The sequence below is a fragment of the Aphis gossypii genome, chromosome X (genome assembly GCF_020184175.1).
Source record: "Aphis gossypii isolate Hap1 chromosome X, ASM2018417v2, whole genome shotgun sequence".
NCBI classification, from domain to species: Eukaryota; Metazoa; Arthropoda; class Insecta; order Hemiptera; family Aphididae; genus Aphis; species Aphis gossypii.
In genome coordinates, this window is record NC_065533.1 from 9,011,099 (window position 1) to 9,038,955 (window position 27,857).

At 28.9% G+C, this 27,857-nt stretch overlaps 2 protein-coding genes across 11 annotated transcripts in view; one reads left to right on the forward strand and one right to left on the reverse strand.

Annotated features, from left to right (window-relative positions):
* The window catches only part of LOC114124617 (mucolipin-3-like), a 117,094-nt gene that overhangs the window by 15,871 nt on the left and 73,366 nt on the right, over positions 1-27,857 (forward strand). The gene's annotated exons all lie outside the window — the stretch shown is intronic.
* LOC114124624 (trehalase) overlaps positions 1-27,857 on the reverse strand; it is a 98,925-nt gene that overhangs the window by 5,776 nt on the left and 65,292 nt on the right. For 2 of the 10 annotated variants that reach the window (XM_050205967.1, XM_050205972.1), the window contains 5 exons: positions 25,972-26,085; positions 18,473-19,255; positions 18,068-18,201; positions 14,132-14,685; positions 12,918-13,192 (listed from right to left, as the gene is read on the reverse strand). In XM_050205967.1, the coding sequence (XP_050061924.1) occupies positions 12,918-13,192; positions 14,132-14,685; positions 18,068-18,201; positions 18,473-19,255; positions 25,972-26,085 (1,860 nt within the window). Of the gene's footprint in view, positions 1-4,552; positions 8,391-12,912; positions 13,193-14,131; positions 14,686-18,067; positions 18,202-18,472; positions 19,256-25,538; positions 26,086-26,200; positions 26,922-27,231; positions 27,437-27,857 lie in introns of those variants that run through there. The other 8 variants (XM_027987928.2, XM_027987932.2, XM_050205970.1 and 5 more) reach the window with 7 other exon arrangements.

Genomic DNA, 27,857 nt, shown 5'->3' on the forward strand with positions numbered 1-27,857 from the left:
TGGTCACACACACACGCACGCACATACCACTGTCCATTTATATCATTGTTTAAATTTGTGTTTTAATTGTTGTGTGAGTTATATAATATTAAGATTACGGGCGAAGAAGCGCAATCAGCCGCATTACTATGTCTTCCCGTCCGCCCGCGTCGTCGGTATAATATTATAAATATAGTTAGTCTTTCTCCAGTGTTTGTGCATCAACGCATTTTTCGATCGTGTGTTAATCGCCGGTTTATTTAATTTTTTTCTACATAAAATTGTGGGCGCAAATCGCCACTAATTTTTGTTATACCTGGTGTGGCACGAATCGCCACATTCTATATTATATTATTCATTTTTGTGTGAGCGCTAATCGCCACCTTTGTTCTTATTATTATTATATCGTCATATTATATTATATACGTGCGCTAATCGCCATCATACGTTGTCTTATATATTATATTAAAAATTGCATTTTGTGTACGCAAGGCGCAAATCGCCATTATTATTATTATACTGTGTGCGCGCTAATCGCCACCAATTTTAAACATTTTATTTTATATGCAACGTTGAATTTTTATAGGCGCTAATCGTCTTTTTGAATTATACACCTATTATTTTTATTATATTATTTATTTTGTGTATTATTTCAATTATTGTTTTCGTGTTGTGTTTTGTGAAATTATATTATCGTAGGTAGCGGCTGGCCAGCAGTTCTCCGTCTAATTACGTGAGTTATATTGTTTATTACCGTATTAGTATTTATTATATGTTTTATACAAATATTATAATATTATATATCTATTGTTGAGCCAAAGGGGCTATATTTTCAACACTATTTTTACCTGTTGGGCCAGAAGGGCCGTAATTTATTTATTATATTATTGTTTATTATATTATATTTTACTTTCCATTACCAATTTGAGTTACCATTTTTATTAGAGTTACCTATCCGTTTTAGCATTTAAGAGTACACACACACCTATATACACACACAACACAGATAATACACATAATTACACTACACGCATTACGTAGCTCGACAGTTTTTTGCCCGGCGATCCCGACCACTGCTGTTCGAGCTATTACACCACTACACACCCAGCTAGTCCTTCAAAACATATTTTTTAGACCTAAGTGTTAGTGGTGAGCAACATTCATAGGTGTCCGGGGTGCGCGTATTATCGTCTTACGCTCCCGGCCCGTTCAATTATTTTACACATACATATTATACGTATCTATATATTAATTATTATTATGGTCATTATTCGTGTACCGTTACAGTAGATTCATCACAACCGTCGACCAGCCAGCGATTGTCGGGCTTGATTATTCCCAAAGGTTTTGTCAACAAATAATAAATTTAATTTATCATCTCATTGAGTGTATAGAGCTATTATTTTTAACATTTGCTATTTCATAAATGTTTTGATATATATATATATATTTGAGTTGATTAAGATTACACATAACAGTACACTCAGGATCAATTAATAATAAATTTAGTTTATTTAACGATTGGAGTATACGAAACGAGTAGAGAATCGCAATATACTGTATAATCGCGATTAATATTAAGTCATAGATAAAACCTTTGCAGACAATCGCTGGCAGGTCAAACGTCGAACTACAATCACCACCATAAAACGGCCAGGGACATATTATTATATATCAATATATCATATAATATGGCTCGGATATGTCTTATTGTTATCGAGACGTCGTAGTGTATGGTATTCTATATATATATATTGTGCGAGGACGCTTGTAATATTATTTTTGATACTAAAAAATACCTATTTTTATTGACCCCGAAGAGCCAGATCCCTGAAAAATGTCACCCACAACTTTGGACTTTAATTAGGGTTTTCGAATTTTCAAATAATAACTAAGGTTAAGGTTCAAAAGTGGTTAGAAACATACATTTAGGTAAGTAACAGTAAATAAAATACTTAGGGAGCTTAAACGACAACTAGACACATAGATGACGAACGCCATTTTGTTTTGAAACCAATAGTATCATGGTGTGATAGAGAGAATTGTATGCATATAATACAAAGTGATGATCGAATCGACTTGAGCGAATGTCACAAGAAGTTCGTTAATTTCTTTCTCTCTCTCTACGGTTATTTCGAAAAGAAAAACGTTCGTGAACAGATGGATAGTATTGTTTAAAAGTTTCTAGAATAAAGATTTTTCTTCGAGGTCACTCGAAAAAAATTCCTCTTGATTGATTGTGTTATGTATGTTTCTCTCGAAATTATCATATATATATATATAGTCGTTAAAGCCGTTTCAGTTCGTAAAATCAATTAGCGAGAATTCGAGAATGCGTGAAATGTATATACTTTGTTAAACAGTTTTTTCACTATTATTGAAATTGATCACTATAATGTTTTGTTTTCAACAGGCCATACGTCCTCGCACTGGGTCGGTAGATCAGTGGCGCCGTACTTAAAGCTGTAGGACGTGATCGTCGTTCTGAAAGTTGTTAATTGACAGCTGTGATCGGTGTCGGGTGGTTTCTTTTTATAACGTTGTTTAACCTACCCTCCTTCACACAGGTCACAATAGCAATAATCTTATATTGTAATTTGTGAGCGGTCTAACTCGTGGACTAGATAACACACTTAGGCTTATTATTCACAGACGACAATTAACCGTACCAAATCACGCCTATATACATCAATTTAACGCCTACGACAATAAATTTGAAAAAACGATTTATCTATTGAACGAAAAAGATCATTTCCCGTTGTTCGTTATAAATCGTATTATTTGTCAACTAAAATATCGTCGGTCTAAAACAACTAGAATGTTTTTGAATTTAATCGTTATTTATTAATACACGCTTTATTCTTTATTGTTGATCGATTGATTGCAATTAGCCCGAAATATGAATAATAAACGAATTCATTATATATATATTACGATATATATAGAAACCTCATCGTCTCAGATGGTGATTTAGGGTCTCCCCACTAGATATAACTGCGAGTCGCGGCGCACTAGAGTGGTTTTTCATTAATTATTTGTCTAACGATATTTTTGTGAAATGTCACGGCGCCACCGATGGTAATTTTCAAGACTAGGTAAATCGTATATAATATCTATTAAATTAAAAATAATTAAATAATAACACACAAACAAGTCATGTTAAAATACTAACAGACTATTAAATAATATTTTTTAGGTACTTATAGTTTATATTATAAATTAAATATTGTTATATTACCTGTGGATGATGTCGATAATGTAGTATGTGTGCGCGTGTGAACAGCAAATGATTTAAGCCTGAATTACGCGAAACAACAATGGTGCTTGCCCACCAACAACTAAGCATGCACAAAACTAGGTAGGAGTACTTTATTATTAATAGGAGGTATATAGGTAAATTGTTATTGTTGTATTCAATCCATTATACTATACGCAGTAGTTAGTCACTACTGGTTACGTTTACAGCTAGTATAGGCATAATATATGTCTCGGGATCGAAGCGCTAATAATATTATAGTATTATGATATCAAATTACTTCTACTTAGGTAAACGTAACACGATGATTTATAATGCAAAACACATGGTCAAAATCGTATATGATGTTAATCACTCTTCGATGATGTCGTCATTCGTAGGTATAGGAAAAATAAGCGGGGCTGTGAATTTGCATCATGCTTTTTTCTGCGGTTACTTGTAGAAGAAGAAATTTAGTTCATTAAAAATATGTTTTACGCATATCTATACAGAATTATATTCTTTTATATCGAAAATTTGATAAAAAAAACTATGTAATTGTTATCATTTGTATTATTGAATAAATGCTTTTTTATATATTCACCAGTATTTTCAAGTCCGGATTAAGGGATCGATGGGATCTCAGGACACCATAAACTTAGTGAGCACCCTTCCAACTTTAACTTCAAAACCACTACACTTTAAAGACTGTATATTATAGTATAATTTTGTACTATACAAATATATATATACAATACTATATAAATTAATTATTATGTAATAATTTATTACACACATATATAATTATATAAATAAAAAGAAAACACAGTATTAGTAACTAAAGCATTTTTATTTAATAATTATTAATTATCTATTAAATACCCATTAAAGTATTTTTATTTTTTTTAAATTATTTTGAGCGTATTAAAAAAATATAATTTGAAGATAAAATGGGCCCCCGAACCGTGCCCCCTTGGTCACCCTTAATCCGCTTGAGTATTTTTAAATTTTGTTTAAAATTAAACTTATCTTGCCTTTTTATTTTCTATAGTTATTTTTGCATAATTTGGTATTATTAGAGCATATAGGTACCTATTTGGCAATTTTTTTAATGCATTTAATTCACAGCCCTGTATACAACGACACTCACTAATACGTGTGCACATGAATAAATTCAATGATTTTTTATAATAATATTAATTTTGAATTTATAAATGTTGACACAAACGTATACTTAGGTATAAATTTATACCTGTATGTATAAACATTAAATGCCGTAGGTAATGTTTTGAATTAGGATATGAGTTAGATGACAAAAGTAAATAAATGTACAAATAATAATATTATACGTATATGTACAATGTACATACATATATTATTATATGATACAATAAAAATTATTTGGTAAACGTCACTGTGAGACTACAAACAAACGTCCGACAATACGTCCGTGGGATTCGCTAAACACACAATATTATAATAATATCATATATATTATTACAGGCGACTTCCCGTTCGTACGATTGCCAGACCAAACTACGCTACAAATTATGAATATGCATTGGTATTAATATAGGTAATATAATATATTATAAACTATTATGTTACGGGTGAAAATGAAAAAAAACACAACAAACTTTACTAGAAAAAAAAATTGTTAACGGTAATATAATAATTATAATAATAAAAAAAAAAAATACGATGAGACGTACGGTTGGTTCGGTAGCTGGTTATTAGCCGTTAGGTATATTACAACAATAATAATACACCACACGCATAATATGCGTAATATTATACGTACGGATATAACTTTAATGGTAAATGACGTACAAGAATTATTATACGTAAATATTGTTCGGATTTTAATATCACAATTATTATAATATGAATATAACGACCGCAATGTAGGTAATGCTCGCTCGCGCGCAAGCACGTGTATAGGTAGGTATAAGTAATTAATAATATATGCAATATCAAAGGGTAGGTAGCCGAACCAACGTGATCGCATCGCGTTTTGTACAACATTGTTAAATAAATAAGTATATCCATTCTCTAATAAATTATAACTACTAAATTAAATTATTTAACCATAATGGATAATGATAGTAGCGAAATAATAATAGTAATAATAATAAAAATAATAATAGTAATAATAATTATCATACAAGTATTGTTAAGAAACAAGAGGGAAAAATACAATCAAAAGCCAACTCTTACAAATACTAATCAAAACGTTATAAAATACAGGCTTTTGATAAAATATAATAATATTAATAATAACTAACAGATTAGATTGGATAGGTACACTTTTAAAAGATGATTAATGAACATGTTTAGCATAAAATTATTGAAAACAAAACTAAATATATGTATATAAGCCTATAACAGTGCAAATAAAACAATATAATATGTATATATGAATAATATATTATATATAATACACATATACATACAATGTTGATGCATATAATATTATTATTAAATTTAAAAGTAAAAATGGTAACAAAGCAAGCAGGTACAAATCGGTGCGCAAAATGTTTACTGTTTCTTTTTTCTCTTTTATAAATAAAAAAATTCTTATAACATATATAAAATATGATATAATTAATTATTAAATAATTGCACATGATATAATTCCCACTAATTGGCTTACGTTTCGATAGTATAATAGTATTACATCAAATCAGCAAGATAAATCATATGGTCAGGAGTACGAAACAATATTTATGTCATGGTGATATAAAAATGGTATTAATTTGTTTTTGAACTACGGATTAGACACATATATATATTTGTGTGTGTGTGTGTGTGTGTGTGTGTGTGTGCTGTAAACTGTATATAAGTATGTATGTATAAAATATATATAAGTAAAAGTTGTAAAAATAAATAATATTTGTAATTATTATAAACTGTGACGAAAAATTTTATATAAATTAAATTGAATAAATGTATTATTTAGTGCTATTAGATAAAAATATTTAGTAGTAAAATATATGAACTTTCAACGTCAACTACATAAACGATTAAAAAAGAATTACATTATTTATAACTAGAATTAAGCGAAAGGAGAGGGTTTTTTATGGTCAAGCTGCTTTCTACAATCATGGATCGTTCTTGTTGCATGTGTATACAGGTGTGTGTGGTGTGTGTGTGTGTGTGTGTAGTTTGTTTATGTGGTGTGTGTCGTGTGGTATACATAAAACAACTGCTACTAAGGCGACATTATGAAATCGGTATGCGTGTTATAAAAAAAAATTAACTTTTTTTTCTACTTATAAAGTCCGAAATTTTAGATTATTTTTCCCTTTCAACATCACTGCACTCGAATTTTTAACAATTTCTTTCTCCCTTCTCTCTATTTCGTAAAGGTGAGTGGTGGCACTTACTCGTCTTATTATACTCACATTTTGTATACAGGTTTATTAGGTGATTATTTAGATTTACACTTAACGGAGTAATCGTGCCAGTACTGTTTTAATGTTCTTATAAATGACTGGCTATTGACTAGATTCGATTGCAGCGCGAAAGTGAAAAATAACCCATAAAATTATACACATAATGTTTATTATATCATAAAATTTGAATATACTATTTTGTGAAATATATATAAATGTATGTTAACAACAGAGTTAAAATATTAATGACGATGTATTTGTTAATATTATTGTGTTAAAGTTACTAGGATTCTACTGTATAGGAACTACTTGGAAGCGGTATAATTATTTCGAATAAAACCTTATTTGCACTAGAGCTGTTATGTTAAAAACAAAACAAAATAATTATATAACAATAAAATTAACTTGAGCCAACTATTTCGATATAGTCTTACACAGCACCATAGTTTTAATAAATATTATATCGTTCACGTGAAAATCAAGAAACAGAAACCTAGGTATTTATAATTTATAATATATTATATTATGGAATGTGTATAAAATATGACAATGACATTAACTTATGCCTATTATGAGTTTATAATTATTTATTGCAATTGAAATAATTATGAATTTATCATTTAAATATATTATATATATTTATTATTATTGTCATGAAATAATTATGTGGTTTTCTGTGACATTCATTGTGTAATTGATATGGTCTTACATCACGCGAAGTAATATATTTTTTACATACAAACGAAAAAGCTTTTTTTTTTTTAATGTTATTAATATTACCATTCAATTTATATTAACATTAATTTACGCCAAGTATAAAATAAAAAATAAATAAATAAATAATAAAATATTCTTAGTTATACATTTAAATAATATTACCTATTAAAGAATAATAATTAAAAACATATAGTTATATGCGTTACCACATAATATTGTTTTTTTAGTTATATGTGTCTTTCTAAATGGGTGGTTAGAACGAATTTAGATAGAAGTATTCCTAAATATTTAATACATTATTTAAAGATGTATAAGACAAATGTCATGGACACATTATAAACTTAAAAAAAAAATCAAAAAACGATAATAAATAATTAAAGAAAAAAAAGAATGAAACACATAGACCGACTATACGAGGCATGTACACATTTTGTTACCCGTTAGACTGAATTAGGCGCGTAAATTTGTTTTTTGTTTAAATCTCACTAAAACGTGTTAAACTATAATTTATAAAATCTTAACGTATTACATCACTTTGCTTTATTTTTCAATTAAAATGTCAAGCAAATATCATACCGTGCAAACAACTCTATAATTGATTTTGTTGAATTCACAGAAATGCGATTGCTCGAAGGAACTTAAACTCCATTAATTAATAATAGTTAATAATTAATATATTATTATTATTATAATAAAAACACTAGTAAGTTCAGATTAAAACTTTAGATCTACTTCTGGATCTACTATCCATTCAAAGTTGGTCTTTCCAAATGGTAATGTTTTTTTAGATGTAAATTTTTTCATTTTTTTTTACCATATAAAACTTGCATGTGCCAATAAATTAAAGCATAACACTAACTCACATGTACAAAAAAAAAAACAAAACAAAACAAAAAAAAAACAATAATTAGGCTAATGTGGTAGCACAAATAAAAGAAACTAACGATCAACTAAGTAAACCTCTTTGTTAAATACGTCTGACCTGATAATTAAGAGATCCTTCCGATTTTGCATAAGGGAATGTTCTTATAATAATTTAACTACATAATTTAACTTGTAAACATCTGAAACAAAGAAAATATACAAAATATACATTAGTTGGTTTTGTTTTTAAAATACCTGTAAATAGTAAATAATAATGTTTAAAAGTACGATACATACAATTTTTTTTATTCTTGTGTACAACAAAATACCAATACATACATAGGGGAGGTATAATCAGATCTCTATACCATACGGATACATAAAAATAATATATGAATTTATAATTTAAAAATATTTTATTATATTTTAATACCAAATTGTGGTTTTAATTTTAATTGTGGCTGCATTACCAATACAAATCTAATGAGTAATAATGGGGTCTAGTGTTAGACATATGCTACTGCAGAAATACGCTCCATTATCATCAAACAACGATATCTTATAGTCAAATTAAATGGCGTGTAATATAATATTATAATATGTGTACCATATCATGTAGAGGTATCGGTCGTACACGAGCATATCATACCGTTTTGTTCGTTATTGTTTTATTCATAATGAAATGACTTATTTTTTCCCTTTCCGTGTTATAAACAATAAAAACGGCACACTAAACAATAGTAAGTACTAAGTAGGTGTCTACCACTTATATACCTATATAAAATAAACATAATGAAAATATAAATTCAATTGCACAAGTTCTATCTGGATACATTGTAAGCAAACCGCATAAGTATAGTATTTTAAATATTTTCATATAATATACAAAGTATCTCGTATTTGTCATCGTATATAACCGTTTTTCTACTATGATAATTTGTTATTATTAAGTACCTACTTCTATACTGCAATATACGTGCCGTGAACGCTTTAAAACTTACCGAACTACATCTGAATACCTAGGTATTTTTATAACATATCACGAGTACCTTCATACATATTTTATATGCAAAATATGAAGTTATATTTCTGTTACAATAGCATGCACAGTATTTCCGATAATAATACACATAGACCCATAACAGATCTACTTCGATTAAATAAACAATTCGAGTTATCCACGAAACTGTTGAACTAAACATGATTTTTTCATAAATAAAAATTCAATGGATCAGAGAAAACTTAAAGGTACCTTAAGTACATATCGACGATTTTGAGTTAATAATGTTTTGAGTTAATCGCGTTCAACTATATAATGTATAGGTCATAAGAAAATACAATACTATATGAACTCTATACATATTAGAGTTGATAAAACATTTCCTTTAAAAAGTAAAATGTATTTTCAAGGGTTATCATATTTTGGTGAATTCGGGTCCGTATATGCAAATATCAACAATCGTGACTATTTAAAACAATAATAAATAGGTCTATATGTAATATGACGTATAATATGTATGTGTATTGAATATTAGGTATTATATTTTGTCGCGGAAACATTGTTAAATCACAAAAACCACGGACATGTAAAACTCGAGACCTGGTAAGTAGGTACCAGCTATTACGCGGCTGCGGAGAGAAAACGTCTTTAGACAATAATAATATTATAGTTTTGTACATTGCACGTGCTCATTTCGATACCACGCTATCTTATGACCGTATATTACAGACACGTTCTAATCGCGATATATACGCAACGAAATATTTGTAGGTACCTATTGGTGTAGCAGTTAGTGTCGTAAAGCGCGTCTGAAATATTGTTCGTTTATTATTATTATTATTATTATATTTATTATGTTTGTTTAAACGCTGTACGAAATATACGTAACTAATCTTATACACATATTAAGTCGAATAGAACGCTATACTTACACGTGTTGTGACCCTTGACTATTTTTTATGAACAAATAACATAGCAAATTTACGTTCAACAGAATCAATTATGTAAGATAATAGAATCTAAAATTTGTGTGAAATAAATATAAAAATAAAATTATTAGAGATTACAGCGTGAGTAGGATCTGAAATATCACGAATCGAAACGATAATAAAATGCTGCGTGTTAACAAATTTAAGCTAAATTTTATGATTCTACTCTTTATTATAATTAAATTATATTCCTTTACCTACCTACTATAGCAAAAAAAAAAAAATTAAGTAATATACTAATATCTAACCTATAGCGGCATAGTGCAACTATGCAAAAACTTTTTTGTTAAAACCAAATTATAATATTCAATTGCACATAATAATAAACTTATATTTTATAAATTGTATTGATTGATTTCGAAATGACCAATGTCATAGTAGACCCGTAATATATATTAATGTACATTTATTGATTTAATAAACTCGAGCTGAGTGTCGAGAGTATGCAGGGTTCGAACGTTGAGCGTAAGGTTCATATTATAAGATATATCTGGATGGCAAAAATGTTCAAGTAATATTCGATTCCCGAATTTATATCTATATTCTATAGCAGCACACATTTTTAAAATTTTTATTTCTATTTTGTACACGTGTTCAAACTGTATTCAAAATACTGGTTTCGAAATCATCCATCTGATATTTGTTGATCAATTTGTATGAAAAATGTCAATAATTATTCGTATAAACTATCTTTAAAAATAGATACTTCCTAGAGCTGGTGTGTAACATAATATGAGAGAACAGTAAATATTACAACTGACAGTAGTAATAAGACATTGTAATGATTGTCATGAAATGAGTGAGCAATCGCTATCGAAGAAAAACTATTAACTATGTAGAAAAAGAAAAACTATAGTGATCGCGTATACAATCGCTTCATAATCATTATTATAGTTGCAACTTCAATGCTTAATAGTTAATTATTGTATATTATAATATGCTGATGAAATAATATCCTGTAAAATATTTAAATCGTATCGATGACATTTGACACACTAAGTATACTTTATCTGGTGAACGAACACATTTTTATAAAATCATCATAATAATATAAATTATAAACCATTAATTTTAATTATTTTATTAGCGGGCCTACGCATATATTATAATATACACATTTGTCGTATGAAAACTGCCTACATGTTTCACGAGTATTAAAAACTACATATTATTATCGTACATACATCAATACATTATTTCGATATAAATTCTCTGAAACAGCACTTCTTAATTGTTGGATTTTAATTGTTTAAGCAGAAATTTAATCGATTGTTCTCATATTTATGAATTGCTCGTCGCGGAACATTTTGTTTATATTATTGATTTGTTTTAAGGTGTTGAGCTAATAACATTTTATATGAACAAATATTGGTCATTTTTTTTAAATGCTTTAAATTTGAAGTTGTATAGATAAAATTTTTTTAATACATTCAATATTATCTGTTAAAAAATTAAAAACAAATCAACCAAATAAATAAAAATACTTTAACACTTCGGTTTTATTTCTTTATATACCCATACGGCCATACACACAATTTAGTATTTAATGACTAAATTTCATCTACTAAGAAAATCATTAACTCTGTAATTAGATGTAAACTTTACTGTCTTTACCATTAACAAATGTTTCATTGCCAATGTTAACAGCATATTTGTTATTTCAGTTTTCATCATATTATTTATTAGGACTCGTATTTGCCCTTAATGACGGTGATATTTTTGTGCGATGAATAATTAAATTCCCTTATCATTTTAAATGCAAAAAAAGTCTTCTTAGATAACTTAGATCTTACAAAGTTACAATTTCTGAATAGTGAGCAATGTTATTGTATAATTAGTTATTATTTTTTTTTTTTTTAAATTTGTTAACTGTAGAAAATATAAATATGTTTTATAATATTACTATACCATACATAGTTTACCAGCAAAAAATGTTTAGTTATAAATTTAATCATGTGCTTATCTAAAAGTACGATTATTATGTTATTTTATGAATTATAAATTATGATAAAATATTAACAAAAATGATCTATAAATCGAAGGAAATTTAACATATTTCCTAAGGTCCTATACATTAAAAAAATGTTAGTTGGCAAATTGATAGATCTAGCCCTTCCATTATTTGCCTTTGGAGACGGCCTTGTAAAGATTATTTATTCCCGACAAACGAAGAAACTATTTTCTCCGTGACAACTGTTGTTTAACTTAAGTCAATTTATTTTTTACTGCTACTAGGATGATCAAGAAGCGGTATACGGATTATGTCTACTTGCCTCTGTCTCACAAACACATAACATAATATAACAATTTACATTCAGTGAAATCAATTCTGTGTTGTAAGCTTCAAATATTAGAGTGAAACCTATTATAAAACTTAAAGGTAAGAATATTATATTTGTTTTTATGTTGGTTTTATAATTATTTAGTGAATTATGAGTATTATTCGTATATAAGTTGCTGAGCACTGTAAATGTTATACGTTGTACATTAGTAAACAGAAATAAGTAGCTATAAATATATGTGGGCATCCTTTTCAGATATTTATATAAATAATTGAAAAAACTATAGAAAAATTATTCTGTAGAATTTTAAATTGTAAATAAAAAGCAACAGTGTAATTATTTCAGGAACAACTTTTACATTATTTGCTAGTGTGATGGGTTTTTTCGGCTAATATATTTAATATTTTTTGAGAAGTAAAAATAAGTTTCAAACATGATAAATGACACTCACCTCACCCTATGCATCCGGCCGATATCGTGGCCAGTATCGCAAGCGTGGCAGTCATGACTTGCGTCGCTGAAGATACGGTCTTGGTGTTGTAGTCAGTACTGCTTCTGCTGGCATCTATATTGGCGCTGGTCTGCGGTGCTTCAATGAACTTGTCTTCAGCCGTGACCCTGGATCCATACTTCTGCAGGAACTCAAGGATTATACCGTTAGTCCAGCCAAAGCCTAGCTGCACCTCGTACTCTCCTCCACTACCGTGACCTCCAGGTACGGTTGCATCATACTGTTGAAACACATGGTGAATGAGTATTAAGTATACACGAAAATATAATTAATTAAACTAGCATAATTAGTTTTCTGACGCAGTGGCGTGTATTGAAAAAAATTACTGTTTCTACATTTCACGTGAGATCCATCCACCAGCTATACTATTCTTAATAATCGACTTGCATACCAATTAGTGTGTTCGTACATCTATATTTATAGCTATTTTAAATATTTATTGGAAATATATCGATGTATACTAATTGAGTCCTTATGCCCGAACGGGAAAAAAATTGTATACTAAGTAATTGAGTCCCGGGTACACATGGAATATAATATTATACTAATTAAGTCCGAGGATTATTTTGAGTAAAATATAAAATCAATCATCCAGACACAGCGGTAAATATGCCATGTGGCATTAAAATATATGTTATTGTCACTTTTTTGCCCCGCAGCTGTGTGGCTCATCAAAAGTTGTTCCATCTGAATGCGCCTTAATATAGGTATAGGTATGGACACGATTATATGATATCCTTATTATAATTTTTGTTACAATCAAAGAAAATGACTCAATTTGAGTATATGAATACATACAATGTTTATCACATAATTTTTCACCAGTATAGTCTGCTAAATTGGAAGGAAACTGTTTTTTTTTTTAAGTTTGACGAGACTCGACTAGTATTAAGACTTAATTAGTATTATACCTAAAATTTCAAGAGGCTTAATTGGTCATAAAAGGTTATATTAGGACTCATTTCGTATGTAGCCAAACATTTATATATCTGTATTGTTGGTTATGATTGTTGTGAACGGAAATGATCAATTTATAATTTAAAAAGTTTAAATAAAAGTATAACATATTAATATAAAACAATAATTCGTATACTGCATAGTATCCTCCTCCACTTAATAATATTAATTTTTTCTGCTTCAACCACCAACCCAAACTTACCTTTTCATACATAGCGTTGGTCTCGTTGTATGCCTTGTAGTTGGACCTCATCCATCGCTCAGCTATTTCGAACGCCAAGTCCTGGGCCCAGTTGTCGCCTGAAGCATCCAGTGACATGACCATTATGTACTGGAGAGGGGGCCACGCATTTGGGTAGTCCCACTGTTCACCGGAGTGCTCCAAGGTAGTTGGTATGCCCCCCAGGTTGTTCATTATTTGTGTTTTTTCCAAGTACTTAAGCGTTCGAGACACAAAGTCATCGGTTTTCTTTGGGTCATAACATCCTGTCCATAGCGGCGATATATTGGTTGGGTAAAAATAATCTCGCTTGATTTCATTCAACATGTCATAATCGAGCCATGCGCCTACTTCTTCGTGCCACAGTATCGCCGTCACTGCTTCTATCCATTTATTTGCGATGTTTTCGTATTTTAGAGCCTTGTCGGACACATTCAACTCCCGGTAAAAGTCACTCAGTATCTTGGCGTTCCAATACACCAGAGCGTTCAAGTCAACCGGAATGATGAATCGTGTTTTTAGGTTGGTCAAGTTTCCTGCAATAATACAATGCTATCAGACATCAGTTATTGTATTTGTGTTTGCATGCATCCTGGCCCCACGACTATGTTATTCAATAAAGTGCAACTTTTTAAGATTTTTGAGCCCTTATCCACAAATGCTATTGTGATATACACATCTAATTATACTTAGATGCTTATACATTTGTTCATCATTGCGTTCAAACATTATTTTTTTTTATAATATGCAAAATAGATAGAAAATAATAAGTAATTAAATAAAATCATTTTCTAGACGACTTAGTTATTATGAAAATCATTGATTATCTCGACCGGATATGAAGTAATTATATTTTATTTATTGAAATATCATACTATATCAAACGCGGTATCATTAAGTATTAAATGTTAATAGATAGGTACAAATAAAATAAAAACATTCATGTTTCACATTGTTATGGACATATTTTTAGCAAAAATAATACATGTATTGAAAACAATTAACATTATGTTACATTACTGTTTATATAGTATGTAGGTATAATATATTATCGATATGAAAGTGCTTTAGTTTCATTTACGAGACATTAATACATGTGGCAAACACATGCGCAGTAATGATTTAGAAACATTTACTTTATAGATCCAATTGTATTTCAAATGAAAACTTCAGACCTAATAAATTAAATATTAAATTTTATTATTTTATATAATGAAATCGTATATAAAAAGAAAAAAATAATCTACATCGTTTAGTAAACTGGTAATTATTCTTACAATCACTGACATTCTGACATTATATAGACTTAAATGTCATAGTAATTCAGTAAATTAACAATGGTTTTTAATTTAATTAAAATATTTATAACTTAAATTTAGTTCTGTACTAAGTAATACTTTCAATTTGGTTTAAGCCTTTATAAAAAATTAAAGTAAAAAGTTATTTTATTATAGAAGCGCTTATAAACTAAATGTAATATATCTACTTATATAGCGATATACCTACGTTAATAAAATTAATGAAACCACCAACCGTGAACCTAGTCCTGATTTAATTGTTGACTAACAATACAAGCTTTAATTGAACATACATACAGAGAAGCCTATTTCAAGGTCATGACAATTTATAAGCTTTATTCACTTTATGACGCGCTACCTACCTAAAAAATATTTTCTATTCATTTTTATCAAAGCTTAATTTGTTAACTCCCATTTTTTTCAAAAAATTTAAGAAATACAACTACGTTTATATTTTATGATATACTAATAAACTAATAAACTAATATATTTTATTTACCAATTAAACCTTGTATGTGTGTTTTAGTTGTCTTTACTCATATTATAGTTAATATACCTATTACTTCAAATATTTACTTTAACTAAATTATTTAATTTTAATACCTTGTATGTGCCTAAACATTTTTAGTTTAAAAATCAAATCAAAATGAGTTATTGAAATTAATACACAGAATTTAAAATTAAAAGATATTTAACTTTATAATCATTACTATTTTTTTTTTTATTAAATACGTGATATTTTATTATTATTTTAAAACACGTGATAATTTAAAATAATATGAATTAAATTTTTGACAAACATTTTTATTTCTATACTTTTTATTTATACTTCCTTCCCATAACACGCTTTGACAAAGTAAGGAAAAGCGTTTAGACATCAAGCGTTAAATGAAATATTTTTTTTTCGTGAAGACTGAAGAGTAAATATTTTGTTTCAAAATTCATATGTTCAAGGTTTTTTATCATAGTGTATGTATAAAGTTTAAAATATATGCGATAATACAGAGTGTTAAAAGGCGTTTTGACCATTTTCTGAAAATATTTAATATATAATGTGATGAAACATACTATAATTTATAATACTTAGTTTATAATTTATACTTCGAATGAAATCGTAATAAAATTTCAGTAAAATTTACTATACTTAAAATTATAAGGCTTTTTTATGTCAACTGGTTTGGATCAAATGTATAAATATATATTATATAGTAATAATTAAATAATATGTTTAAGGCGCCACAAACGTTCAAATAAAATTTATAAATCTATTAAAAAATTAACGATATAATATTATGATTGTTTAAGTGTTTAACACATTTTATGGGTTTTTTCATGAGTTACTCATTTAAATTATTTTATGTAGGTAAAATAAATTTACAGGCGATTTTTTAGAAATTTTTGGAAGTTAATTTGTTTGTTAATTGTTATTATGACTATACTTGTAAGTATTTACAAAACAAAACAAAGCAAAACTGGATTTTTTACTAATTTAAACAACTATTTAATAATATAATGTTTATTTTTCAAACAATAGATTTTACGCTACGGGCAAATAATAATGTATTGTTATTTACTACATTTCCGACACGCTGTACACGTTGCATAGGTTCTATAGGGCAAAATATGAACAAAAATTTCCTATAGAAACCTATATACATAATAGTAGAAAAAATTGAAAATTATACTACATTTAACAGCAATAAATTAATAAAAGTAAAAGTCCCTAGATATGAATCTTAATGGAGATCACAGGTCATGGTTGACCAAGTCATGATTTTATAAAAAAAATTTACTTTAGAAAAAAAAATTAATGATGATAAATAAATAATCAGAAAAGAAAAACCATATACCTATTATAACCTTGAGGTATATAAGAAAAAATATCCGGTAGTGCTAAGTACAGATAAAGTCAGTACACTGAGCCCAAAACTATTGTAATAAATGTATGACTTTGCGCTTTTATTTCATTGTCTTCTATATAAATTTCGTTGTTACTATTACAGTAACAGTGATAATTTTTTTTTTTTTTAGTCATAATTAAGCAAACACGGGAAGCACAATACACAATACACTGTGGACGATTTTAAACGTTATTGAAAATATAAACAGTGCTCGATTTGGGGGGGACGCAGGGGGACGGAGTATACCAACTAATTTTTCAGAAATTTAAGCGTACCTTTACTTATATTTATAAAGGGAACGTACGGAACGCTGGCATGCTGTATCATTCTGCAATTTTATCGATGCACGTGATAACACATAGTTTTGACCATTTATTTATTTATGATAATTTATGGAACTATTTAAATAAGTAATTAATGGATTGTTTTTTATTTAGTTACTTTTAAGTTTGTTGTAACATTTAATAAGGTATAACTATAATATACAATAAAATACTTACAGTAATTTTTTTTTGTAATTGATAATTTATAAATATTTTTTATATATTTAAAGAGAGGGAATAAGGGGTGTGGGGGCGTAGCCCCCGAGGCCCAGTAATGTTTAAAAAGTAATGGGGACGCTCTTTTTTTTAAAAGTTTACAGAGTCCCCCTACTTTAATTTTGCCAAGTCGAGCACTGAATATAAATAATAGATAAAATACTAGTCAGAGTTATTTACCTTTATTTGTTCCATTTAGAATAAACCATCTACTGGAAAAATCCCACCCAGATTCCGCAGCGGCCTTTAGTTCAGAATAGTAATTTTCTTTATCGTTATCGGTCTTTAGTGTTTGTGCACTCATGATATCTTCCCTGTAAAAATACAAAACGTTATGAAATTATACATATTTAAAATGTAGGTACTAATAACTAGTGAATAGGAGTAAATATTTGTAATTTGTAGACAAATGAGTAGTATAATTATGCATATTACTGCAGAAAAAATTTAAAATTATAACAAAACAGGAACTATTAATTCCTCTTTGATAGTATTCAATAAGAAATAATTTGTAACCTCAATTAATATTTTAAAAACATATAGATTCAAATTAAATTAACTTCTATGAAATTTAAAACTTAATACCTGTATGATTCGGGCCTTGGTCCTGTTGACGAATCTTTATATCTTGCCAATGTGTACATTTTTCCGTCTTTTTCTATGTCTACTGTATGATTTAACATCCAATAGCTAAATTCTTTTTCCAGTATATCTACATTTTCTTTGAGGAAAATTGTGTCATTTGTAGCCTCGATGTAACTTTTCATCATTGGAACTAGCATGGGAGGTTGAGACCGCATGGCATAATAAACTCTACCGCCGTTTGGAATATGACCGTAGGTGTTAATAATTGATAAAAAGTTGCTAAGCATTCCTTTGACTGTAGTATACATCTCAGATAGTAACAGACCTCTAATAATCCAGTAAGAATCCCAATAGTAGAATTCACGGAACCGGCCACCGGGCACGATTACCGGATATGGGACATAGATAATCGAATAATGGTCGGGATGTAAACGAACATCATCTTTAATTTTTTTACCGAGCAGTTTCCATAGTAAATGTAAACCTCTAGCCCATTCTTGAAAATTTGGATCCTTAATTTCACTAATAAATTTGGGCTCTGGCTTCCAATCGGAGGGATCCCAAATTTCAAATTCACTACCTTCTTTCTCGAAAGTATCATTGAGGAAAATCTCCAGTTCTAATTTTGATGGCCTTTGTCCTGTCCTTTTCATCATTTCCAAGAATATGTTCATGGTCTCATTAGGTGAATATTTCATTTTCATATCAACAAACGTTTTCGAATCCGGGAATATGCTAGACATTTGAATCGCATGCAGCAATGGTCCATAACAATAAATATTACTGAAATAAAAACATATTAATTATTATATACACAAAATTGAATTCCAATATTTTTAATTATTCTACTAGCTTACTATTCATTATACCTTAATAATATTCACTCTTACTAAATTTAAATGACCTTTTTTAAATCATTACTATTTTTATTTATTTTAAATTCGAGTAATTTTTGAAGATAATCTCTCTTAAAGTTTGAGTTTAAAAGTACCTATCAATCATTAACACTATAATTACAAGGACACGTGTCATTGAAAGTATCGTCACAGTTTTCAATTTAGTGTGATTTCGACAACTGAAAAATGCGTGAAAATGTATACAATGTCCTTGCATAAAAGTAAGGAAAATTATTAAGGTATCTAATTAACTGAGACCAAGTAAAATAAAGTACACTTTATCAGAAACATACTACTTTTAATTAATAAAATGGTTAAAATACTATCCTGTCAAACAAAAAAGTAACTCGATAAATTATTATTTGTTCTACACCTATTATCGAGTAAATAAATAAAAAATTTTATTCACCTAACATTATTAATTTGTGTACATTTTCTACTAAAATTTTTCTAACTATGATTTGACTAAATGAGTTGAGAACTTTGAGTATCGACGAATGTAATGTAGAAATCATTTTATTTTAATACATCGTTCATTACTGCTACATAATACTCTAGTTCTTCGTTCTGAAAGCTTAAAATTAAAAACATTCAAGTTTATTACTTTTCATTACTTGATATTTTGATGTACGAAATAGTTCATTAAAAATTATGTAGAAATGCATTAATAATACATTAATACATCAACAGTTAACATATAGTTCCATATATATTTATAGACGTATAGTATAAAAATTTAGATCAAGTGGATAAACAGTTCAAAACTCGATATTGTTAAACTTAAATATTTTTAGTAAAATGTTTTTAATTTTAATATAGGAAAAAATAAGGGATACTAAGTAAAACTAAAAGTTATGGGTGTACATTTATTGTTAAATCTAAATTACTACACATCATATGTATAGATAATGAATAGTTTATTTTAATTATGTCTAAGAAATAACATTAAACTTTAAATAGGCGTCTACAATTTTCCAATAAAAAAATATTCAATAGGTATTAGGTACCTACTATAAAAACAATACATTAATCTGTAAAGTAAGGGCTTGTTGCAAAAAACAATGTTCCAAAATGTATGTAATTAAAATACATTCGATAAAAGAAATTAAGTCTAATACCAACTTCTAAGTAAAAGAACCTCGACAATTATTATTATTAGAACCTACCATACAATTAAAATCAATGTTGATTTAGATGTATGGACATATTTCACAACACAATATTTAAATGGATAATTTGATACTAAATAAATCATATAAACAGATTTATAATCTTGTTTTAAACAATAATTTACTAATTCTTTTATAAAATAAACAAATAAATAATAAAATAATATACTTGTTTATCTACGAACATTATTTAATTGATAACTTTTTTTAAACATTTATTATTAAAGTGCATAAACACAAAAAATAACGTAATAAAGTTGTGATACACAATTAAATGTGAAAGGTAGTGCTGCAGTAAATGAAGATGCAAATCAGTTAATAATTTCAATCCGATTTCAAGCAAAATGTCTGTGCCTACTACCTCGAGAAAAATAATTTTTGAATCGTATTAAATTTACGCAAACTCGAACAGTTTTCATACCCGAATAATTTGTATCATTAAGAACAATTAGAAGGAAAGTACGCTATAGTACAAAAATACAATAGTTATGGCCAACTAATTACTTACCACTAAGAATACATTATAAAAAAAGAATTATTTAATTGAATAAAAAATTAAATTAAGCATTTTTAAATTTTAAGTAGGTAATGATGGTTAAAGATAAAAGTTGAAAAAGTTATATCTAGCTATATTTTCAAATGCATTATATAATAAAACAAAAAATGTAAACATCGTAATGATTCAGTACAGTGAATAACGATCAGTAACTTTAAAGATAGGAATGAACTATTCTATTATCTCAACTCTAAAAACAATATTGCTATTGGATATAATGAAAAAATTTTATTCATTCCAGCAAACTTTTCGTTGCTTAATGATCATAATTTTTGTTAGATTTGTTACCGTTTTTTTTCCAGATAAATATGAAAACTAATGATCAATTAGACAATGAGAATTTAATATTTATGTGACATTATTCTATTGTCTCGTTTATAATTACGAGTTTTCAAAAACCACAAAAATATAACCCATTATTTATTTTTCGATGTACATGTTCTAGCCATAGGTCTGGAGCGACCTTGACACGTCATCATTTCGCATTTTCACGTAAATGGTTGATTGCTTATAAAGTTTAGATATTCACTGATAATTATTACAAGATTGTCTTGGAAATTTTATGACCTTAATTTGGGTAATGATAACTGTACTATGCACATGCATATAATATAAAAGACAATTTACACTTTAAATTAGCATCTATAATGTCCTCATCTCATACTGCTCGGTCGGCTGAATATATATATATACTTTAGCGACACTCTTGTGTTGTTTTATACACTGTTAATAAAGTAATAATAAGAAAAAACCCAACAATAACAAATTGGCACTAGGTGTGCTATTGCATAATAATATGGTTCGTCTGCTACACGGGTTACGAGTATAGGATGTACGTAAGGTCACGTCACGCTCTCGATGGGGATGGTCATGACGCAATAATAATAATATATAATATTGAAATATAAACGACTGTTAGTGTGCACACGCATCCAATAAAGCAATTTGTGCAGTTTGAGCAGTGAAACGATTTTATAGTGTACCACATAGAAACTATGTATAACGTACACGTACATATTATGTTATATATAATAATAGGTGTTAGCGATGCGTACACGTCGGTGAATTAACCTACGAAATGAATTGTTATATTATTATATAATTTCATACGTATTGTACCGGTTCGGGAACATTTTAAAACGATTTTTCTGTTTCTCATTACATTTCCACTAGCGCGTAAACACGATAATTGAAGAACAAGTAAATAAAAACGGATTTGATTGACATTGACACCGATTAGAACACTGTTGCCCGTCGACGATGATGGCGGAGGCAATCGGCCATACGTATAGGTATAAGTAACTCTGGTCTCTCTGTCACTATCTTTCTTTCTCACACACACGCACACGGAGTAATTGACGGGTTGCCAATACACAGCTTACACAGCTATTTCGTTAGACACTACCTATGTCGCGCGCGCCACAAGACGAAACACATACAGACACGGGTACGAATAATAAATAACAGTACATACGAATATAATTTGTACACACACAATTATTATTGTGTTTTTTTTTTCATGACCTACATCCTAGGTCCGTGAAACAAAAATAACGTAAAACAACAAACGTCTGAGATTGAAAATATATATTAAGTATATACTATTATATTCTGGAAGAACGCACCGCGAAGCTAATGACAAAAATTGTTATTATAACATAGGCATGTAGATGGTAATAGCTAATATAACAATAATAATATATAATGTGTACAAATGTAAATATACTATATCGAACGATAAGACCGTGTGCAGATTTTAAAAAGATTGTTGGCACGCGCAGGTAAATAATACGTCGTATAATATAGCCATATTGGTACTGCAGTAGAATTTGTATTATACGATTAATAGTACCTAATAATAATAATAATAATAATAAGCCAGTCATAAACGTAACTTATTATGATCGCTGGAACTAATAGACCGAACACTAATCAATGGAACCGATTTCGAATAATTTGACCTACACAATTCACTTTCAAATAGTACTACGCTGTGCGACTATTCACTAGCATTAAATTGAATTTAGAGAATGATGGAGAGAGAGAGAGAAAAGGTAAAAATTATTATTATCCATAAAGCCATATCATTGTATTGATAAATACCACACGTATGGATGACTGGCGTAATAACAAATATTTTTGTTTTAGCTTACGTATAGCTACTTTGGTGTATGCTTTCATATTTTGTCGCGCGTCCAAGACCCCGAAATTTGAGAATTCTTACATAAAAACTGAAAAACATGAACTGTTAAGTAAATGGCTGTTCTTTTTTTTTTTACTGATCAGATTTTTCGTTGATTGTCGGGATATTCTTATTGCTGTTACTTGCTGATAAGCAAAAGCGCAATATTGTCATCGTTGAAATAAGGAACATAAATGTACCGAATCATGTGGTTCTTTTTCAATGTAGTGGACCGCAGGAAATTGAATGACATAAGATTGAGAGAAAAATCTACCGACACTAGGATAAATCTTTGTAATCTTGCCAAACTTTTTGTGAATACGATAGTATAGGAAAAAAGCAAAATGGTATAAATAGATGGGACCTGAAATCACGCCACAAAAACTTAACTATCTAGCAAAAGAAATAAGTAATTTTGTAACGAAATTCTTTAATAAGCCTTTAAAAGTTAAATTTGCTTGTTACGATTAACATTTGATGATTCATTATGGATCACTCAAAAAGTATACAATAGTGGAATAAAACTTTTAAAAATCCAACAAAGGAATGTGCAAGCTTCGAATGCTTTGACCCTATATAACTACTTTTAATAAAAATGATTTCCATAAAGTATTATTAGTACGAGTTTACGGTAAGTCAATATACAAGATAAAGAAAAACCTGATTAGATTTTTTCCTGATAAAGTGCACAGCAATTAAATAATCAAGATAAATATTATATTATGTATTTCTGTATTTCTTTTTTATTAATCATATATCTGTTGAGACATTCTCTAGTAAGACTTGTGCAGAAATAATAAAATGTATGCGTTATGTAAGCTGCGGAGTTAATAATATTATAATATGAATAGAATAAATAATGTAAAAATAGTGCACATTGTAAGTAAAAAAAAAAAAAAAAAAAACGTGCGGTACAAACAATAATGGCAAAAATAGCAACTACGAAACAAAAAACGGAGTAATAATTACTCTACATTTTACTGACATAAGATTAATTTTAGAAAATATATTGTCAAGCTTCATATAATATTATGTGGTGACGTCAGGAATTAAACAAGTTCTACGTACGTGATTTGACAACAAGGAGAGCAGATTAAATACGAATTCATCTTAATAGTTATATTATAACTACCTACCAAATATTATTGGGAATTTTTTGAAGAAAAAAATAATAATTTTAATTATCTTTACAAAACTGTGCGTATAAATCTATAAAAAAACGGCCACACTACAGAATTCTCTGAGAACGTGTTTGCAATACATTTATGTATAATTTTCGAGTTGAAATTTCAATGGTTAGTACACTAAAAATAAGTGACGGCCAAGATAAATATCATATATAAACCTTGAATTAATATTTTAATTCAATGCGGGAGCTGGTTCGTATTAAACAAGTTATAATGTATAGGCAGAGATCGCTTAGAAAGGAGAAGTAAAAAAAAAAAAACAACTTAAAGTTACCAGACAGGGCGTCCCGGGATCTCCCGGAGGGGGTAAACAGGCCAAGTCGTTGATTTTATATAAAATTTATTCGGCGAGATTGCGTGGATTTTTTTATTTTTCGACTACTATTACTGATATAATATTGTTTTTATCCTTATCAAAAAAAGAAATAAATTATGCAATATGGCGTTTACTTGTTCTATAAGTTTATTATTATAATCTTAAAAAAAATAAAAATAATAAGCAATGAAACATTAGATATATCAAAGAAGTACGGAGAAAATTTATGATATGAAAATCGTATAATATAGTATTATGTAGGAAATATAATGAGATTGACAAATTGAATTATGTTAAATAGTTTTAGAATTCGTGCTAAATTTACGAATCTTAGTTATGACTACAACTTTATCCATATGTTTTTTTATTATTATTATATTGTATCCGTAAAAACTCGTGTAAATATTTTTGAATTTAGAAAGATTGAATTTAAGGACTTGGAATTTTCATCTACGAAATTACTTTCATCAATCTAGTATAACTATGAAATAAGTATAGTGAGAGCAGGAGTTCAAACGAAATATGGAATCTTAAATAACTCGCGCAAGGAAGGCCAATCAACATTATTATCCTCCAAATTTTTATACGGCGAGTTTTTTTTTTTTTTTCTAAGAATATTAAAATGAAACTAAGAGATAATTTTTAAATCATATTTATGCTAAACATATATACTAATTAAAACACTAAAAATTAAATCATCTGTGCCAAATGGATGCAATTAATGGAAGATAATAAAAATGGCATTTTAGACCTATCTTACCTGTCACATGTGGGAGACGAAGAAACATGTTGATCCGCATCAGAACTCCAACATCCACACAAGGAACTGATCAGTAGTATTAAAGTTATCATAATAGAATTTGTAAGTACGCCCGCACTTTGAGGCATTTTTTTAGTTGTTTTCTCAATAACTTTACGAAGCGAAATAAAAAGTAAAATAAAAACGAAAACTATATGTGATCTCAATAATGATGATACTTAAATAAATAAAGTATTTAAATAAAAAATAACACTATCACAGATCAAGCTTATTTTCTCGGGAAAACGACGACTTGTAATTTTTATAAATTATTATTACTTATCATTATTTTTTTTTATCATAAATTAAAATATAAATTTTTGGCCTCGATAAGTTAAATTAGATTCTTGAAACCAACGGGGATGAAAATGTGTGTGTTTTGTCGAGAGCTTACTTCCTTGTAACAATCTTTGATGCAGCTGCTGATTTGCCACCTAGCGTTCCAGTAGTGTTGACTAGTGTCTTCAGTTTGCTAACGCGCCGGTGGCTCAATGGCTGTATTCGGGCCCTGAAAACAAAATAGAGAGTTTTACATTGGACGTGCGTATTAAAACAAAATAAAAACATATAATATATTATATGTGTGTAAAAAAATTATTAAATAAAAATAATATAAACAGTACGGTTATATATATAGTTGGGATATCTTCTCAGTGATATGATTTGTTTTCGTCTGTTCGCGACTTGATATATATAGGTACACGACGAATTTAATCTATGTATACGATGAACTCATACGTAGTATAAAAATATATGTGTCTATTTATAAATATACACATAAACGCGCGTACGTATGTATTTCATAAAACAAAAAAAAAATTATAAAACTAAATACAATGAAACAACAATATTGTTGAAAATTCGCGGATATTCATGCGTCCGTCTGCTGCGGTCGTCCGCGGCCACCGAAACGAGTTGAGAAACAACGCTCGCACACGACACCACACTTCGGAAACACGCACAAAAATCACACACAGCGGAAAGTAAAAATAAAAAAAAAAATAAATAATAACAATAATTTATATTATTATTACTATTCAATTTTCAGGACACCCGCGAGTACGGGGACACGATCTCGGCGGTATCGTCGTCGTCGTCGTCGTCGTCGTCGCAGTAATGTGCTGTAGCGTAGTGGCTAGCCGTCGTCGTCAACCACTCGACGACACAAAAAAAAAATAATTTCGGTCGTATGTGTGTGTAAGATTGTATTGAAATTTTTTTTTTCTAATTCGTGTTTCTCGTCTGCGTGTGTGGACCTGTGCTTTTTTTCGGTTGGCGCAGACACTCCACAGAATCGGCACTGACAGCCGAGTACACCGCCACCGCCGTTGCCGCAGCCGCCGCGCCGTTCTGCCTTGGTTCACTAAATATCCCTACCACCGCCGCCGACGTCGCGAATTATTATTGCCATTGCATAAATTAGAGGGAGATTGTAATCGCGCGCGCACACACGCAAAAACGAACGCTCGCGCACGCAACACACTCGATACTCACTCACTCGCACGACCGCGGTATATTCTGCTGCAACGTGTGATTATTATTGAATTATTATTGTTAATTAATTATTATTATAATGTTAAGTTGTATATAGCTATACGGTCAGTATAAAAATATAAAATAATCGATAATTGTTTTGTCAAAAAATACCACTTACCGGCGATATGCAGATAATAATATCATCGTCGTGCCGATTAGATAATACGTGACGCGCGTTAAACTAGGTACATGATATTGTAATAATATTGCAGATTATATAATAATAAAGGTAGGTACGATATTATAGGAGGTATGCACTCACATAATCGGGTCCGAAACGCCACGGACCACGATGATTACTGTAGCGCAGCCGGACGACTACGTACTACAAAGACGACGAAATCGTATTGAGCGGAAAATGTCAAAACTATAAGACGGCTGTTATTATTTTAATAACCTTATTATCTCGATTGCCAAAGCCCTAGATAACCTTTACTGTCGATTATACTAATTATTCATTCATCTGCACATTTCATATTGTTTTATACCAGCGATACACAACAATAAATTATTAGTAATTACTTATTAGTTAGTAATCGTTATTACTCATTCGTCACTTGTTTTTTTTACGATTATAATATAATATAACGGAATATAATTTAATTCCATCCAATTTTCAGGAAAAATTTCTTGGTTTCAAAACGTTCAAATTGTATCGTCACTACTACCTTATATCAACTATATACTTTTCAGTGGTTTTTTTTTTCAAATAAAAATTCATCGCTATAAAACAGTTTCTCGACA